Source organism: Balaenoptera acutorostrata, chromosome 14 (genome assembly GCF_949987535.1).
Source record: "Balaenoptera acutorostrata chromosome 14, mBalAcu1.1, whole genome shotgun sequence".
Taxonomy (NCBI): Eukaryota; Metazoa; Chordata; class Mammalia; order Artiodactyla; family Balaenopteridae; genus Balaenoptera; species Balaenoptera acutorostrata.
The window spans coordinates 27,681,776-27,699,291 of NC_080077.1; the positions used below are offsets into that span (position 1 = coordinate 27,681,776).

The window sequence follows — 17,516 nt, forward strand, 5'->3', positions numbered from 1 at the left end:
CAATGGCGTCCTAAAACGCAGAATGGAGACCGGACCGCAGTGTGGAATCCAGCCCGTGTACTTCGGCTTTCCACGTGGCATCATACTCTTTGGCGGCTGTCACCATGAACGCCAGTCTTGGCGAAACTAACATTGACCTGGCTGCTTCAGAGCTCAGAGACGAATAGAGCGTCCGCACGCTCTCACCTCACTTTGTCTGATCCTCAGACCGTCCCAGTTCCTAGCGCCACCAAGCGTCGCCGACCCGCCTCCAGACTTCGAGGTGCGGGCAGCCGGGGCCTGAAGCTCGCGGCCCAGGTGCCTGGCTCCGCCCCCTCTCGTTGCGGAAACCCAGCCGCGTGAGTCGGAGCGGCTGCCACGCCGCACCTGCCCACGAGGGGGCGCGCCCGCGCGCCGGGCCCAGGCCGCCTCGGGCTCGCGAGCGCTCGCTCCTTCCTTCCTCCGCCCTTCCCTGACGGCGTTCACCTGTCTGGGCCGGGGGCCTGGCAGGCGGGGGGGCCGGCGGGAGCCAAGCCGAGGAAGAGGGCGGAGCGGCTCTCCGGGAGCGTCATCGGAGCACCATGGCGGACCTGAGAGCTGGCGGCGACGGCCACACGGGCGGCGATGGCGCTGCGCAGAGCGAAACAGGTGAATGAGCTGTGGGGGCAGGTGGTGGTCCGGCGGGCTCGGGCCGGGAAGAGCGAGCAGGGCTGTGGGGGTCGGAGGAGGTGGGGGTGGGGGGAGTGGGCTCGCGCGGGGCGCCGGCGCTCCCCTCCCCCGCCCGGCCGCTGCCCGGAAAGGCCAGTCCGGCGCGCCGCGCACCCCGGCTCGGAGCCCGCTTGCCCTCCGCCCTCCGCCTCCGCGCGTCGGCTGCTCGGCCCCGGCGCCCAAGTTCGCCGGCGCCCGGCCGCAGTGCCGGCCGCCCCTCTTGCGCTCCAGCTCGACTTACCCCAAACAGGTGGAAACGCGCCAGGGAGCGCGGGCGGGAGGAGGAAGTGGAGAGACGCTGGCCGCCCCTCTACCACCTGCCGGGCTGGGTCTAATTCAATTCAATGGGAAAATCGTATCCCCCAAACCAAACCGCCAGCCGGAAAATCCTCGGCCAGGTACGGCTAGCAGGATTACCCTTTTCTGCGCAAACTCTCTGGCCTTAACCGGCGCACCGGGTGCCGGGGTGGCCCGGCGCGATGGTCGCGCGTGAGCAGCGCCCGACCCCTGCCCTGGGGTCTGCAGTTACGACCGGCTCACGAGAGTTCTGAGATCTGGGGTCGCGAGGCAGGGGCTGGTTGCAGGATGATGGGGCCTGCAGGTGCTGGGGGGTGGGGTGGCTCAGAGATTCGTTGACTTGAAACAAGGGTCCTCGGCGTTCATGTTTTTAGTCCGTGCACCAACCCAAGGCGGGAACGTTGGCTCGGCTCCTCAAGGCGCTGTGTTGAGGAACCCCCTCTTCCCAACTTCCACGCCAGAGGCAGGGGCAGGAGCTCACATCTCCAAGAGCGTGAAGTCCTCCCCTCCCCCATTTTATTATATGCAGCCGATTTTCCCCCTCGCGATAGTTTTTTCTTGCAGATCCACCCCTCTCTCCTGGTCCCCTCTTCTATTCTTGGCCAGTAAACTGTTTCTGGTACCTTCCTACACTTGGGATGGGGGCGGTGAGGCAGTTTCTTATGTTAAAAAGACATTCAAATTGCAGGCTCCCCAACTGTGTTGTGTTTTCTGCGTACACATAATTGGAAACAATTGTTATCTAAATGTAAGACTCCCCCCCACCCTCAAAAAAGAGGTATTGACTTAGAAGGTATGCTTATTTTAATGTGAGAAGTCCAAAAAAGCTATAAGAGTATTTGCAAATGATGTATCTGTTCTGCCAGGTAGAGTTTGGGCGCCTAAAGACTAATGACTTAATCCCTCCAGCCAAAATACCTGAGGTCAAGACAAGGGCTCTTGAACTTGTTTACTTTGAGGTCACGCAACTTCCTGTAGGGTGGTTTATTTTGTCTTAAAATGTTTGAAAGATTGGCAGGTCATTATTTTCGTTTGGGGTGGGGAAGGGGTGGCTTAGAGGACGTGCCTTTGTAATTGCTTTAGGGAACTTGATAAGCCGGGTGCTGAGGGTTACGGTCCCCCAAGAGAGGGCAGCAGGAGGGCAGCATCCTCACTGAGAATATAAATGGTTTGGTGCATAATCCCCACAAAGAAAAAACAAAAAAAAAACTGCTTCTGTACACAGTAGTTTTTGCTCAAATAAATAAGTAAATAAACACTTCCTAGAATCTGCACATGAACAAGTTGTTCAGATGTAAGTGAACTACAAACTAGCTTATTCAGTGCCCAAGCATGTTAACTAACGAACTGGTCATGCTTCTAACAATTAACCTACAAATCAACTCTGTGGCGGTCAGTGAAATATTTTCTTTAGGAAGAGGGCAATTTAATTGGCTGCCGTCTCCTTCATAGAAAACAATTCTTCCACATCTCTACCTAGAAACTCCAGTTTCCAAGGGACAACTTTTATAAATGGTCTTTCGAATAATTGTACTTTATAATTTAACTAAAACTTATTGCCGGCTCACATCTTTTTCCTATTTTTCTAGCCCTGGATTACTATTAAGGTTTTTCGTGCTCAGAGCACCTGTGTGAGCAGGTGTCAAAGAAAGAAGAAAGATGAAAAAAATACATATGGGCTTCCCTGGTGGCGCAGTGGTTGAGAATCTGCCTGCCAATGCAGGGGACACGGGTTCGAGCCCTGGTCTGGGAGGATCCCGCATGCCGCGGAGCGACTGGGCCCGTGGGCCACAATTGCTGAGCCTGCGCGTCTGGAGCCTGTGCCCCACAACAAGAGAGGCCGCGATAGTGAGAGGTCTGCGCGCCGCGATGAAGAATGGCCCCCACTTGCCGCAACTGGAGAAAGCCCTCGCACAGAAACGAAGACCCAACACAGCCATAAATAAATAAATAAATAAAATATTAAAAAAAAAAAAAAAAAAAAAGAAAAAAATACATATATATTTAAATCTAGGTAGCGATATTTTGAGTGTACAAGTGAGGACTGCTTGAATTTTAACAACTTATGAAGTTTTCCATATATTTAAAACATGTGACCTATACCTGAGTATCAGACTTCAATGTAGTACTTTATTCTTATGGACATATTGCACATTATAACATTCAAATGCTGCAAGTCATTATTTTTTTTTAACAATTACAGGATTGTATTGAGGTGGGTTTTTTGGGGGTGGGGTGGGGATTTCTGTCTTTTATTAGCATCAAGAGGTGAAAATTGCCACCTCAAATGGCAACATTTGTTGAGGGATTCATTTTCTTCCCTTTTTAGGACTGGTTGTTAGGCGGTAGGGCCCATTCTTAAATGTCTCTCTTAGTTTTTCTGTCCCTGTGCAAAGACTGTGGTCTAATTTTAGGGCAATTTAGTTTAGAATCTCAGGTGATTATAAAAATAACACCTGTAATGTGTTCATAATTATATACATATGTATGTATGTGTATCAAAGATGGGTTGAAAATTGGCAGTATATGACCTATAAAATGAGACATTTGTTAAGAATATTGAAAGGTAGCATATAAAAATCATATTTCTTTCAACATTTAAAAGCTATTTCTTTTTTTTTTTTAAAGAGATATTATACCCTTTTTTAAAAATTTATTTATTTATTTATTTATTTATTTAAGGCTGTGTTGGGTTTTCGTTTCTGTGCGGGGGCTTCCTCTAATTGTGGCAAGCGGGGGCCACTCTTCATCGTGGTGCGCGGGCCTCTCACTATCGCAGCCTCTCTGGTTGCGGAGCACAGGCTCCAGACACGCAGGCTCAGCAATTGTGGCTCACGGGCCTAGTCGGTCCGCGGCATGTGGGATCTTCCCAGACCAGGGCTCGAACCCGTGTCCCCTGCACTGGCAGGCAGACTCTCAACCACTGCGCCACAAGGGAAGCCCTAAAAGCTATTTCTATCAGTATATATTTTCTACTCAAAGGTAGTCAAGTCACATTCTTTATGGTGATTTTTTAAATTTTTCTTGAGAATGAACAGTTCTTTCCACATATATTTCAATAACAAAAGGTAGGCAAGAACTGAGAAAAATAATTGACTTGGAAACAAGTTTTCAGTTTCACCACTAGAGGATGTCAAGTCCTTTTTAAATTATTATTTTGAGTAACAGATTGAAATTCACAAAATTGCCTCTGCCCAGGCTTTGTGTACTTAATCTTATGCTAGTGCTTGAGAGCTGTGAAAGTGTGCAGGGCTAATTTCTCAATTTAATAACTTCCTTTTAAAAAGCCTACTGAATTAAGACCAAAGTTAAAGCTGCTTTTGACTAACTCATAAGAGCACACTTTCATGCACAGGGAATAAGTTAATGCCTATAATCTGTGAATTCTGTTGCTATTCCTTTGGGGAAAATGACATAGAACCTGGAATTGGGCTTATTCTCTCTTTAGCAGGCAGTGCAGTGGAAGAACATGGGCCTTTTTTGTGATCTGGATCATGACCCTTCACTGCATTTTTCCAAATTAAAAAGTGATATTTAAGGTCTTAGATTTCAGGGTCTACAAATATCTGCAAATAAAAATTGTTAGATGGGGGTCAGACTACAATTTGTTATTAGACTCATTGTTTTGAAATTCACGTCCTAAAGCTATTAATGCTTCATTCCAAGTGAATAGATAACTTTTTTCCTGTTATATTTTGGCTGGCTCTTACCTTTGCATCTTGCGAAGTAGGAGGAAAGTATTATTAGACGAGGCATTTGTGCTCAGGAGAGTGCATTTATTTGATATCATTAGTTAGGCATATGTGTGAAACACTGATTTGTATTGGCATGTTCTCTAAAAAAAAAAAAATCTAACATCTTTGCCTCCTGGTGCATGACAAAAAATCATTTGAAATGGGTTATTTTTTAAAACTCAGGTCTCATATTGTTATAAGAATTGAAAATATTGAGGCTTAGCATAATTTGACCAAGAAATATGTACTTTCTATAAAGCTTTATGGTGACTGAAAGGTTGATGAAGACATGATCCGTGGATTTCAAAAGGAAAACATCACTCACAAACAAATAATTGCAGGTTATGAGGAGTTAAGTAAAGAAAGAATTACTTCTAGCTGTGGTCTTTCATCATGGAAAACATACTGGGCATAGTAATTTAAATTTTTAAAATGGGTAAATGACATATAAAGTTGAATGGAGGAAAGAGGGAAAAATAAAGGTGCAGATGTGGAAAAGAGCAAAGTTTTGGTCATATTGAGTTGTGTGAGGCTCATCATGAAAGAGTCTAGAAGATGGATTAGGAATGAAGGCACATTGAGGCCAAATTGTGGAGTGATCAAGCTTAAGAGGTTAGTACATGATTCTGCAGGCAGTGAGGAAATGTTGATGATTCCTAAGGATAACATACCTTTAATAAAGTGCAATAAATTAGGTAATTCTCTACCCATGGATCTTGAAAGCTTGATTGCAAAGTCTAGCAGAAGAGCTCAGCTGTGCCTTTTAGGAATGCATGGTCCCTTCATCTAGGAAAGTCATTCCCTTGATTGATTTTTGCTGCTTTGGGAAGGGTATCACGGGGCGGGGGAAGGGGAGAGTGTATGAGGAACATATGCATAACCAGGCAGGTTAGCCAAATCTCTGGTGATAGTGAGGTGATCGGTATTCTACCCATGTGATCCTCATTTTGAAGTAGCAGTGTAGACTAGAGGAGGGATTTAAGAAGGGCACATTCAGCTACATACAGACTAGCTTTGAAGTTCCTGCAAAAGTCTTCTGGGCAGGCATTGGGCCAGCACTATGGCATGGCAGTGGAAATGGGAAGAGAATGGTTAATTCAAGATTCTACAGAGGCATGTGTCAAAGGATGCAGGTAAAAAGTTGACATGTAATATTATACACCGGGTTTAAGTTTGGCTCGTTGGTTTAAGGGTGGCGTGAAAATAGTCATGAGGAGGACCTGGTTTTGGTAGGAGAACTAGAAAAATCTCTGCTTTCAACATGGAGATTTGAGATGCAAGGGGGACGTGTAAGTAGAAATGTCTAATGGGCACATGGAAGGATGGGAATAAGGAGAAAAACAGGTTGGGACTCTGGGATTCATTCCATAAGGGGAACGTGATTGAAGCCATGAGGGTGAGGAGAGTTTTGAAAGAAAAATGGAAAGGGGATGAGACAACCCTTCAAGCACAGGAGGAGGAAGAACCAGCAAAGAAGGTGGAAAAGCCAGAAAGTCAGGAAAAGCATAACTGAGCAATGCCGTACCTGCCAAGGGAGAGGGACGAGGAGGTCAAGGATTCAGAGAGTGAAGAGGAAAAAAAAAAACGCATTGGCGTGGTTACCGAGTAGTCACTGGTCACCCCCAGAAGAGGCATTTCAGGGGACGTAGCAGATTATGTGATTAATAGACTAGCACTTGGAAAGTAAAGATAGCCAATTTAAAAGACCCTCCATAAAGTTCACTGGTGAAAGGAAAAAATGCCAAATCCTTGAAATTTTTCTTTTTCAAATTTATTTATTATTTATTTATTTTTGGCTGCCCTGAGTCTTCGTTGCTGCCCGCGGGCTTTCTCTAGTTGCGGTGAGCGGGGGCTACTCTTCGTTGCAGTGCGCGGGCTTCTCATTGCGGTGGCTTCTCTTGTTCCAGAGCACGGGCTCTAGGCACGCGGGCTTCAGTAGTTGTGGCTCGTGGGCTCTAGAGCGCAGGCTCAGTAGTTGTGGCTCGAGGGCTTAGTTGCTCCGCGGCATGTGGGATCTTCCTGGACCAGGGCTCAAACCCATGTCCCCTGCATTGGCAGGAGGATTCTTAACCACTGCACCACCAGGGAAGTGCCCCCTTTGAAATTTTTCTAATTAAAACTTTTTACTTTGCATACAGTTTACTGCTTTGGGGGGTGTACAGTTCATTGTTTTGTCGAATGTATAGTCATGTAACCACCACTATGATAATGATCCAGAAGAGTTCTCTTGCCCCAGAGAATTCCCTCATGCCAGCCCTCTGCAATCAGGTTCTCCTATCCTTAACGCCTGGCAACCACTGATCTGTTCACCATCCTAGTTTTGCCTCTTCCAGAGTGTCATAAAAGTGTAATCATACACATAGACTTTGTTTTTTTTTAAATTTAATTTAATTATTTTATACAGCAGATTCTTATTAGTTATCTGTTTTATACGTATTAGTGTATACATGTCAACCCCAGTCTCCCAGTTCATACCCCCCCACCCCGCTTTCCCCCCTTGGTGTCCATATGTTTGTTCTCTACATCTGTGTCTCTATTTCTACCTTGCAAACTGGTTCATCTGTACCATTTTTCTAGATTCCATGTATATGTGTTAGCATACGGTATCTGTTTTTCTCTTTCTGACTTTCACTCTGTATGACAGACTCTAGGTCCATCCATGTCTCTATAAATGACCCAATTTCATTCCTTTTGGCCGAGTAATATTCCATTGTATATATGTACCACATCTTCTCACATAGACTTTTGAGTCTGAATTTTTTTCGCTTAGCATAATGCATTTGAGATTCAGACGCGTTTTGTGTATCAATATTTATTGGTGGTAGTTTGCCAATTGTAAGGAAGTCCCACAGATTAATCCATCCTACTGAGAAACACTGGGTTATCTCCAGGCTTTGGTGATATAAATAATGCTGCTGTAAACATTTATGTACAGGTTTTTCTTATTTATCTAAGGGAAATACCTGGGAGTGGAATTGCTGACTCATACGTAAGTGTATGTTTATAAGAAACTGATGAACTGTTCTCTGGAATGGCTGTGCAATCTTGCATTCCTACAAGCAATGTATGTGAGTCTTACTTGCTCTGCATCCTTGCCAACACTTGATGTTGTTATGTTTAGTTCTGTTTTTTAGCCATTTCACCAAGTTCTTTTAGTAAAGCAATGTAATCACCTCAAAGTAAAATAGTGCCCTTAGCGATGCTAAATGATGCTCACTTGAACTAGGAAAACTTGTGGAGGTAGAGTTGCTCCCAGAGCCCGGGTATAATGTGGAGTTTTTATTTGGCTCTAATGTCATTGGCTTCTTTATTCTTTTTTTTCCCCATAGTATTTATTTCTTGTGGAGTCTGCCTTCTGAAGCTGATTATGAACAGAAGTGCTCTCATCCACTGCATCCCATGCCAATCCAAATTCTCTTCTCCTCCTTAATGTCTGTCTTCTAATCCCTTGAGATACGGCTTTCCAGAATTTGGAAATAACTTTTCTGGTGTTTTCTGCAGTTAGAAAGCTGGAAATATTGATGCTGTAATTTGTTTTATTGTCTGGATTACTCTTTGTTGGCAGAATTTATGTTGTCAAACCCGGTATTTAGTATCTGTTCTCAGTTACTGAAGTGTACTTGCAGAGCTTTGTAAAAAGTCTTGGTAATGTCTTTGGACATTTAATCACTGAGCATGGTCTAAGGTTCTATATGCTAAATGTGTATGATGTTCAGGCTTACTTTTTTCTAGAAAATCCATTTTTTAAAACTTTTTATTGAAGTCTAGTTGATTTACAATGTTGTGTTAATTTCTGCTGTACAGCACAGTCACTCAGTATACACATATATACATTCTTTTTTATGTTCTTTTCCATTATGGTTTATCCCAGGATATTGAATATAGTTCCCTGTGCTATACAGTAGGACCTTGTTTATCCATTCTATATGTAATAGTTTGCATCTACTAACCCCAAACCCCCAGTCCATCCCTCCCCCACCCCACCCCTTGGCAACCACAAGTCTCTTCTCTTTGTGAGTCTGTTTCTGTTTTGTAGATAGGTTCATTTGTGGCATATTATAGATTTCACATATAAGCGATATCATACGGTATTTGTCTTTCTCTTTCTGACTTACTTCACTTAGTATGATAATCTCTAGCTGCATCCATGTTGCTGCAAATGGCATTATTTCGTTCTTTTTTATGGCTGAGTAGTACTCCATCTGTGTGTGTGTGTGTGTGTGTGTGTGTGTGTAGATATATATATAATATGTAGATAGATAGTCACATCTTCTTTATCCATAGAAAATCAAGTTTTAAAGTTTGTCTAGCTCTTCAGTGGGTCAGTGCTTTCTTCCTCTTCATTAACTCTTTTTAAAAAAATTTTTTTTAAACCATATCACATTTTATTTTATTTATTTTTGGCTGTGCCATGCAGCACGTGGGATCTTGGTTCCCCGACCAGGGATTGAACCTGCTTACCCTGCACTGGAAGCTCGGAGCCTTGACCACTGGACCGCCAGCGAAGTCCCCTCTTCATTAACTCTTGAAAATGCTCTGACTTACAGTTCACAAATTTAAATGGTGTCAGATGGTTTTTCTCTATCTGTTTACTGTTCTCCTTAGCATCTTTATTTGAGAAATAGCCAGTTGAGAAAATCTATAAGATTTTCTTTTAATAGGTGCCACTTTGAATTTTGATTTGAAGAGTAATATATTTTTGACAGCAAGAATTCACTGCACCCAACAGTTCCTCATCCTTGAAAGCTCCTACAGAAGCAGTTGTGAAAGAGAATTGTGAGAAAATGCTGACAATTGACACACCTGACCAGATAGCGCAGATGAATGTAGGGATGCAAAACTAAGTAGAAAGGAAGCTGAGTGAAATGCATTTGGTATATGTGAACTGGGCTTTGCAAGCATTGCTAGTAAAACTGTGTATATTTAAGTATAGAGTATTGAGATTTGGGATATGTTAAAATTTCTTTTGTGCCTTTTTTAATGCTATTAAAGCCTCCTTTTTGGAGTTGGCTTTCTGGTAAACAGAAGCATTACTACTTACTATGGCATAACCTTCCATGTATAAACCTTGTATCCCTGACACCGTTTAAAGTACAGAAGAAGCTATATTCTAGGAAAAGTTTAAATTCCAAGGTGAAATTCTGGAAGGAAACCCCCCTTCCTTTAGTGTTCCCACAACCCAACACAAGGCCTGTTTCGGTGGCAGTAATGTGCATAATTGACTACAGTAAATATACCGGGCTGCTTTTCAAGATTTTAATCCAGGCCTCTGTTTCCCAGAAGCTCCTGACCGGACTCTTTAGTGGGGCAGAGACACCAAACAGGGCCTGGCTGCATGCTTCCTGCATTCCTGCTGGATTGGTTTCTATTCATGGTAGATGCTCTAAATTAGTACACCCCACAGTCCTGGTGGGTTCAGTTAAATATAGCTCTCTCCTTGGTTATGTTGTTGAACCGATTATTGAGGTCATGTACTGGAGCATCATTGGTTCAGATCATTGCTTCTCAATCTTGGCAGTGAGTGAAGAATCACCTGGGGCCCTTTTAAATACCTGGATGCCCACGCCACACCCTAGGCAATTATCTGAGGATCCCTAGGGGTGGGAGCCAGGTGGCAGTATTTTTTTAAATTCCCCAGGTGGTTCCAATGTGGAGTCAAGGTCGAAAACTACTTTAGATCCATTTCCTATTTAGTGCTCTTCCATTTGACCTTAGGTTTCATTTGGAGATGTCGAGTGTATCTTATAAAAACCACCTGGAAAATCCTAACAACTACTGCCCCCAATCTAGTGAGGTTACTCACGTTATCTCTTATTTTACCCCAGTAATTTTTTTTGAAGGAAAGGTAGAAGTGAATATGGGTATGAGTCCACTTGAATAGCCAAGTATTATGTACACATATATTCCAGGACATATTTATGCACTTTTATGTCTGAATATGTTCAGGTAGACAAAATGTTAGGTAGTTAGCTTTCTTTTTGTCGACTTTGCTTTGTTGTCACACTGCCTTCCTCTTCCTCCTCCTCCTCAAAACAAGGAAAGGTCAGTTTCGGATAGATAATTAAAGGGTTCTCTTTGTAGAAAATTACATACTTTTCCCAGAGATTTTCATGGTGACCCATGAACTCTAATCACCAGATGCCTGGCTTTGGAGACCAGCCCTTGTTTCTTCTGTCTGTAAATACTTGACACAAGGATGACCTTCGCCTTGATGCTCTCCCCTTCCGCCTTCTGCCTGCACTGACGCTAATACCCTCTGGGCTAAGCTTTCCTTCCTTCGCCTCTCTTCTTTCTCCTCATTAGATATTACTCTACCGGAGGCTCAGTCTGGTAACCTCTGCTCTTTTCAGTTTGCATTTTTCCTCAACGGTATTATTCACATCTATGGCTTTGAACATCACCTCACATGAATATCTCTGGCTCTGTGTGTCAGAACTTCTAGACGCACTTCTGAGTTGCATTTGTGTGTGCTTGTGAGGTTTTGTGGTGCCATCCATTGTGATTTGAAGCCCTTCCAGGGAAAGCTTACCTTTGGCAGAACTGGTTTCCTCTTTTCTCCTCCTTGCAGCTGGCGTCTGCACAGCTGCAAAAATCCAGGACCAAAAGGAAAAGGGCAGCAGGGGAGATGGAATGGCTGTGATCCCTGGAGAAAGTATCTTTAATTCTTTTTTTTTTTTTTCCCCTCAAGATTATACTGAAACTGAGCACGTGTGAAGCTATAGGTCTCAAAAATTGACTACCAAGTTATTTAGGGATAATGCTAAACTATTACTTTGTGCTGGGACTCTGGGGTCTGGCCGCCTGGGTTGCAATCTCTTCCCTGCTCCCGGCACACAACCTAAGGGATGTCGGGCAAGTCATTGGACCATTCGTCTTCCTCAGTTTCTTCCTTTTTAAAACAGAGATAGTGGTACCAGCCTCATAGGGTGAGGATTAAATGAGTTGATACAGGTAACGTACATAGATAAGTGCCTGACACAGCATCAGCATGAAGTGTTATAATTATTGTGGTCCTGATTTTTAAGGATTGGTACTGCATCACTGAAACTGTGGATGTACCCTGGCACGCTAAATTTCTCCCTTAAGCAAATTTTTATTTATAATTGTAAGTCTCCGTAATGAGAATACAAATGTAATGCTGATTTAGGCCTGACTGCAGCTGTGATCACGGGGCCATTGGCTTGGCTCAGGTATGGGAAGCGTCATCAAAGCACAGTGGTGCTTTCCACCTGCCAAAATGATGCACAAAACCTTCCAGTAGTAGATTGCTACACACTGGCCTGTGAGATTCGTGGATTGTGTTGTAATTGAGTTGGACGCCCAGGCCAGCCCTTCCTGCCTTATTTTTGTTTCATTTTTATGATATTCAAAAGTGTTTTTTATTACTATATTATCATTCTAAGTTTTAAGTTCTTAAAGTATGATTGCTACAGAATTGTTGCACTTTATTTTTTTTTTATAAAGACAGTGAAATAGAAAGTCTTTATTTATTTATTTATCTCTGTGTTGGGTCTCTGTTTCTGTGCGAGGGCTTTCTCTAGTTGCGGCAAGTGGGGACCACTCTTCATCGCGGTGCACGGGCCTCTCACTATTGCGGCCTCTCTTGTTGCGGAGCACAGGCTCCAGACGCGCAGGCTCAGTAGTTGTGGCTCACGGGCCTAGTTGCTCCGCGGCATGTGGGATCTTCCCAGAGCAGGGCTCGAACCCGTGTCCCCTGCATTGGCAGGCAGATTCTCAACCGCTGCGCCACCAGGGAAGCCCCTATTGCACTTTAAATGAAAGATGGACTTCCATTCTTTTTAAACCAAAAAGATGGACTTGCCAGGTCTGTTATTTCCGTCACAAGTCACTGTCACTTCACTGAATGTTTCTCTACGAGAAAAATAGACGAAGCATATACAGCTTGCCTTCCACAAACTTTCGTGAGAAGTTTCACAAACTTTGTGAAGATGCCCTCATTGTGTATATAAAAAGATACATCCGCATGCTTTGTACAGTGACTTTGCATAAGTCCCCGGCAGAGTATCAGGAAGTAAAATACAAGTAGAAGAAATAGCTCTACAGTAGAAAGGAAGCGTTAAAATAAATTGAGAAAAGGGAGCTGGAGCCATTGTTAGTCCAGGAGACCTATGAGAGGGCAAATGCCTTTGAATAGAAAAACCCCATAATCTTATAATCCAATGAATCCACACAGGAAAGAACACTAGTTTGGCATTTCTGATTGAATTCTTGGTGGTCCAGCTGTAACTGAAGTAGTCAGCTTTGAGAATGTCATGCCATTTATTTACAAACCGATCTGGTTCAACGTTTTCCTGCTACTCGCTGAGCATGGAGGAAATAAAAAAATTGGTCCCAATCATCCACCAACTTGTGCAACACAAATCCTAAACCATATATGTGATTAGAATCACATGTCATTGTGAAGGCGGGCAGGGTTTCATTCAAGAAGGTTTTGGAAGAGGAGGAGCACAGAATGTCAGAAGGAAGGAGAAAAAGGCTGTTCTACCTACATCTGGCTCCTGTTGCAGAAGTAGGACTTGGCATACGGCCTTTAGACACCTGTGAAATCGAGTTCCACACTAGCTGTGAAGTGTGCAGTGACTTTTTGCTGTACAGAGCAAATCGTTTTCTGTATTGATGTACCTATCTGGAAACATGTTCACAGAACAATTTGCATCATTGCAATTGTTTTTAAAACAAACAGGTCTGGTTTAAACCAAACTAAACAAAAACCACCCTCTTCTTGTTTGTAAACAGAAGACAAGAACAAGGTCTTTTTCCAGTGGGCTGGAAGCAGCCTGGCCCTGGGCTCTAAGAGGGGTACTTCTTGTTTTAGGGGTTTCAGGGCAAGTCTCTTCCTCTATGCCTGTATGGAAACCAGCTAGTACTATCTACAGCAAAAAAATTTGGGAGGGAGGAGAGATTTTTTTATTATGACTTTGATTCCTTTACTGCAATATTGCATGTGTTTGGAACAACCTTTTTTTTTTTTTTTAAACACATCAAAGATTCTAGTACCTTCAACAGTGGAAGTGTAGCCATTTTGCCTTATGATAAAAGGTAAAATGGTCCATTTGTGGTGGTTTAGGAAGTTCACCAAGTCTTTGGCATTATAATCCTTCCTCAGTTGCCTGTCTGAAGTTTACATGAGTTTTAAAGCAAGGGCTTAGAACACGAATATGAAAGGTAAAAGGTATTAGAGATGAGGTTTGGGGCGCCCTAAGTGTCCTTATCAACACGTTCATCCTTCTGAGATGTTATTTCTATATAAGAGCCCCCTAAAATCTCGATGGCCCTGGGTCAGGCAAGATTAAAAGAAGCTGTATTTACCAAAAAACGAACTGGGTTGCTAGTAGTATCTACATGGAAATTAATGCTTCATATCTTTTTTTAAAAAGCGATTATTGTTGCACTAGGGACATCTTTTGCTTAGCAGTTGCAAATATTAAAAGCTGCTGGGCTTGCTAACCCCAAGTATACTTCTCTCTTACCTGTATAATTTAGATTAAGGTTTTTGGTGTTCTGTTTGGTTGCTGACAGTTACAATGGATGTGCTAATCCTTTTCAGTGTGGGCCTTCACTGAATGAAAATGACCAAACCTCAAACCTACCCACCATGATCATATAATTTAGCATTTCTGTTAGTCACTTCTTTCCTCTAGGTTGATTTCAGAACTATGCCGGAGAATTGTATAATTCTTCTTTAGTCAGAGTTGGTTCTAGTTAACAAATACGTCAATAAGTATAAAGTTTAGTACCTCATTTATCTTCTCATGAAAAACATGTTTTATTTCACCACCACCTCATCCATATATCTACATACTGTAGTTTCTTCTAATTGAAACAGTGGGAAGGATTTCTTTTAACTTTCTTATCTGTACTTTCTAAACCATTTAATGTTGAGACAACCAGACTGCTTAGTTCTTATAATGATAAAAAGGGAGGGTTTATTTGATGCTTTGAAGCCAAACGGTATTGGCTTCTCAGTGAGAGATCATTAGTGAAAATATATAGGGGGATTTAATAGGTCTACTCTGAGATGTCCTGTCCCCAGTTTATGAATATTATTTTAACAGAGCATTGCAATATTGGGAAATGATTTGAGTAGATAGTATCCGGCCTATTCAATGAAGGTTATGATCATTGACACATAGACCTTTGACTGGCATGCTTTCATTTGCAGCATGTTGATTTCAGTGTGGGATAGAGTGTCTGGATCTCTCTGGGGTCACTGACCGAGATGGTTAATTATATGTGTCAACCTGGCTAGGCTACAGTGCCCAGTTGCTTGGTCAAACACTAGGCTAGATGTTGCTGTGTAGGTATTTTGCAGATATGATTAACATTTACAGTCAGTTGACTTTAAGTAAAATAGATTACCTTCAATAATCTAGGGGGCCTGATCCAATCATTGAAGGCCTTCAGGGGTTTCCCAGAGAAGGAGGAATCTTGCCTCAAGGCTATAATATAGAAATCATGCCTGAGTTTTAGCCTACTGACCTTCCCTACAATTTTGGACTTGCCAGCCTCCACAATCGCAGCAGCTATTTTTCCTTAAAATAAATCTCTTTATATGCATTTTATGTATTATATTTTTCTCCAGAGACACAGAACCAAAAGTACTATTCTTTTTTTTTTTTTTTCTTTTTTAATTCTGTGTTCTGTGTCTCTGGAGAACCCTGACCGTGATACGTTGACCCTTAGAAAGAAAATCAAGGGTTTGCCCCAGAATTATTCAAAACACTTAGATTACTTTTTAAAAGAGAAAATTTTAATCTAAAGGTAAAAAGAGGTTATTAAGCCTTCCTAAATTGGAAAAAAAATCTTAATTGATGTCAGTTTTAGTTTTAGGAGAAAGAATTGGGAAGAGCAGCAAAGCAGCAAAGGATAAGGGTTGGAGGGAAGTCTCAGTACAGCCTGAAACACATTGTTCTTGGCCTCTCCAATTTTTTTTTTTTTTTCTGAGCTGCACTGTTTATTTTGCTGCTTGAAACCTACGTGACAGTATGCCACTATAATTATGGGGTTTCATCTAAACCTTTACGACACTGCAGGTACAGAAATACACGGACACATTTTTGGAGAACTGACATTTTGCAAAATGCAACAAACATTTTAATTTATACATAAGGAAGTGTTCAAAAGGATATGCATGTCAAGTTATTGCAGGTTATTTGTGAGAGAATTTCTGCAGGTAAAACATGTTTAAATTTAACCAACAGTCACGTGTCAGTGTCTTTAAAATCATGACAAAAATCTTCTCTCTGGTCATGTTGCCCACGACAGATTACTATGATGTATGTTTTTACTGACCTAAAGACTTAGGACTATCATTCTCCTTAAAATGTCCATAAAGCAATATACTGAATTGGTTTATACTTATTGCTTTTCACTCCCAAACCTTTAGATCTCATCTCTCAAGTCACGTAGCCACAGTGAGCCGTCCGTAATAAATTGTGCCATTAAGGGAAACCTGTGTATCTTATTCACCTGTATCCCCTCTTCCCCAGAGTTTTTCACACAGTACGTTTTCATTAATTTGTGGGTGGGTAAGAGAGGAGGGAGGCCTGCAAACTGCAGGTGCAGAAATCGTGGAGTGGGCCTCTTCTATCCAGAACACCCACGGAAACACCCACCGAGCGAGGCTTCCATTGTTTTCGTTATTTAGCTTTACGTCTAAAACCTCTGGGGGGCATCAGTCGAAAGAGTAAAACAGTACAACTGCAGAACTTCCCACAAAGTGAAGCCCTGTGAAGTTTAAGTATGGAGATACAGTGACTGCAAGGAAAAGGGCTATCTGAATCTCAGGCTTTTTCTTTCTGCCTGACTGTTTTCCCGTGGGGATATAACTCTAGTTTCCGTTTTCACCAGGTCACAGAATCTCAGGATCAGAAGGGACTCTAGAGTCTAAAAATCCAACCTGTACACAGTGCATTAATCCAACACATCGCCCCAGATCAGTGTTTGTGCACGGCAGTCCTCAGTGATGGAAAGCACAGCTCGTTACATTCCGATAACTTCCAATCACCGGACCTCAGTCTCTCTTCTTGAACTACACTGCAAGTTAACCTTTAATTCATTTATTTTATTCTTCCAGAATCTTATTTTCTCTAGAGAAAATGTACTTTCTTTCAAACGATCCTCCTGTGTTATGGCTTAGGATCTTTATGATAAGTCCTAGGTTGTTCTTTTCTGAATATGTTCTAATTTGTCATCCCATTTGAAATATCTAGCTCAGACCATGTGATCTGAGGACCAAAAAATAAAGAAGCCTTGTTCCGCTGACTCAGCATGCTGGCTCTCTGCTGATACCGCCCATGATGCTGTTAGGATTTTTACTGCCTCATCACACTGAAGTACAGTGAGCTTACTGTCCGAGGGCCCTCCTTCCTTGTATCTGCTAAAGCTTGGGTAGGTCTTCATTTTGTACCCGTGCAGTTGTTCCTTTTTAATGTAATAAGAGGTGTTCATAGTTATCACAACTAAATTAATCTTTTTAGCTATAGTCCGTTATTTCAATCTGTTGAGATAATTTTGGTCCTGATTCTAGCCATCTCTCAGCTTTGTTTTGTCTGCAGATATAAAGCCCTCGTTCTCATCTGAATCTTTTATAAGGACATTAACCTCCTTTCCTTCCCACTGCCTGCTTCTCAGCTTTTATTTGGACTACTGAGGGCATTTGGTATCCGTGCTCATTCCCCTGAAATAAGTCTTCCACATGCCGGGGAATGCCTGTTTAAAAACAACAACAACAAAAACCATGAGTGAATGAGTGATTCTTGTTTTCCTGTCTTTTGC

At 42.5% G+C, this 17,516-nt stretch overlaps 1 protein-coding gene across 1 annotated transcript in view; it reads left to right on the forward strand.

Moving 5' to 3' along the window:
- The first annotated feature begins 471 nt into the window (after nt 1-471).
- The window catches only part of MAP7 (microtubule associated protein 7), a 165,679-nt gene continuing 148,634 nt past the window's right edge, over nt 472-17,516 (forward strand). Inside the window, exon 1 of the mRNA XM_007190921.3 lies at nt 472-627. Within this exon, the coding sequence (XP_007190983.1) occupies nt 561-627 (67 nt within the window). The 5' untranslated portion in view covers nt 472-560. The remainder of the gene's footprint in view (nt 628-17,516) is intronic.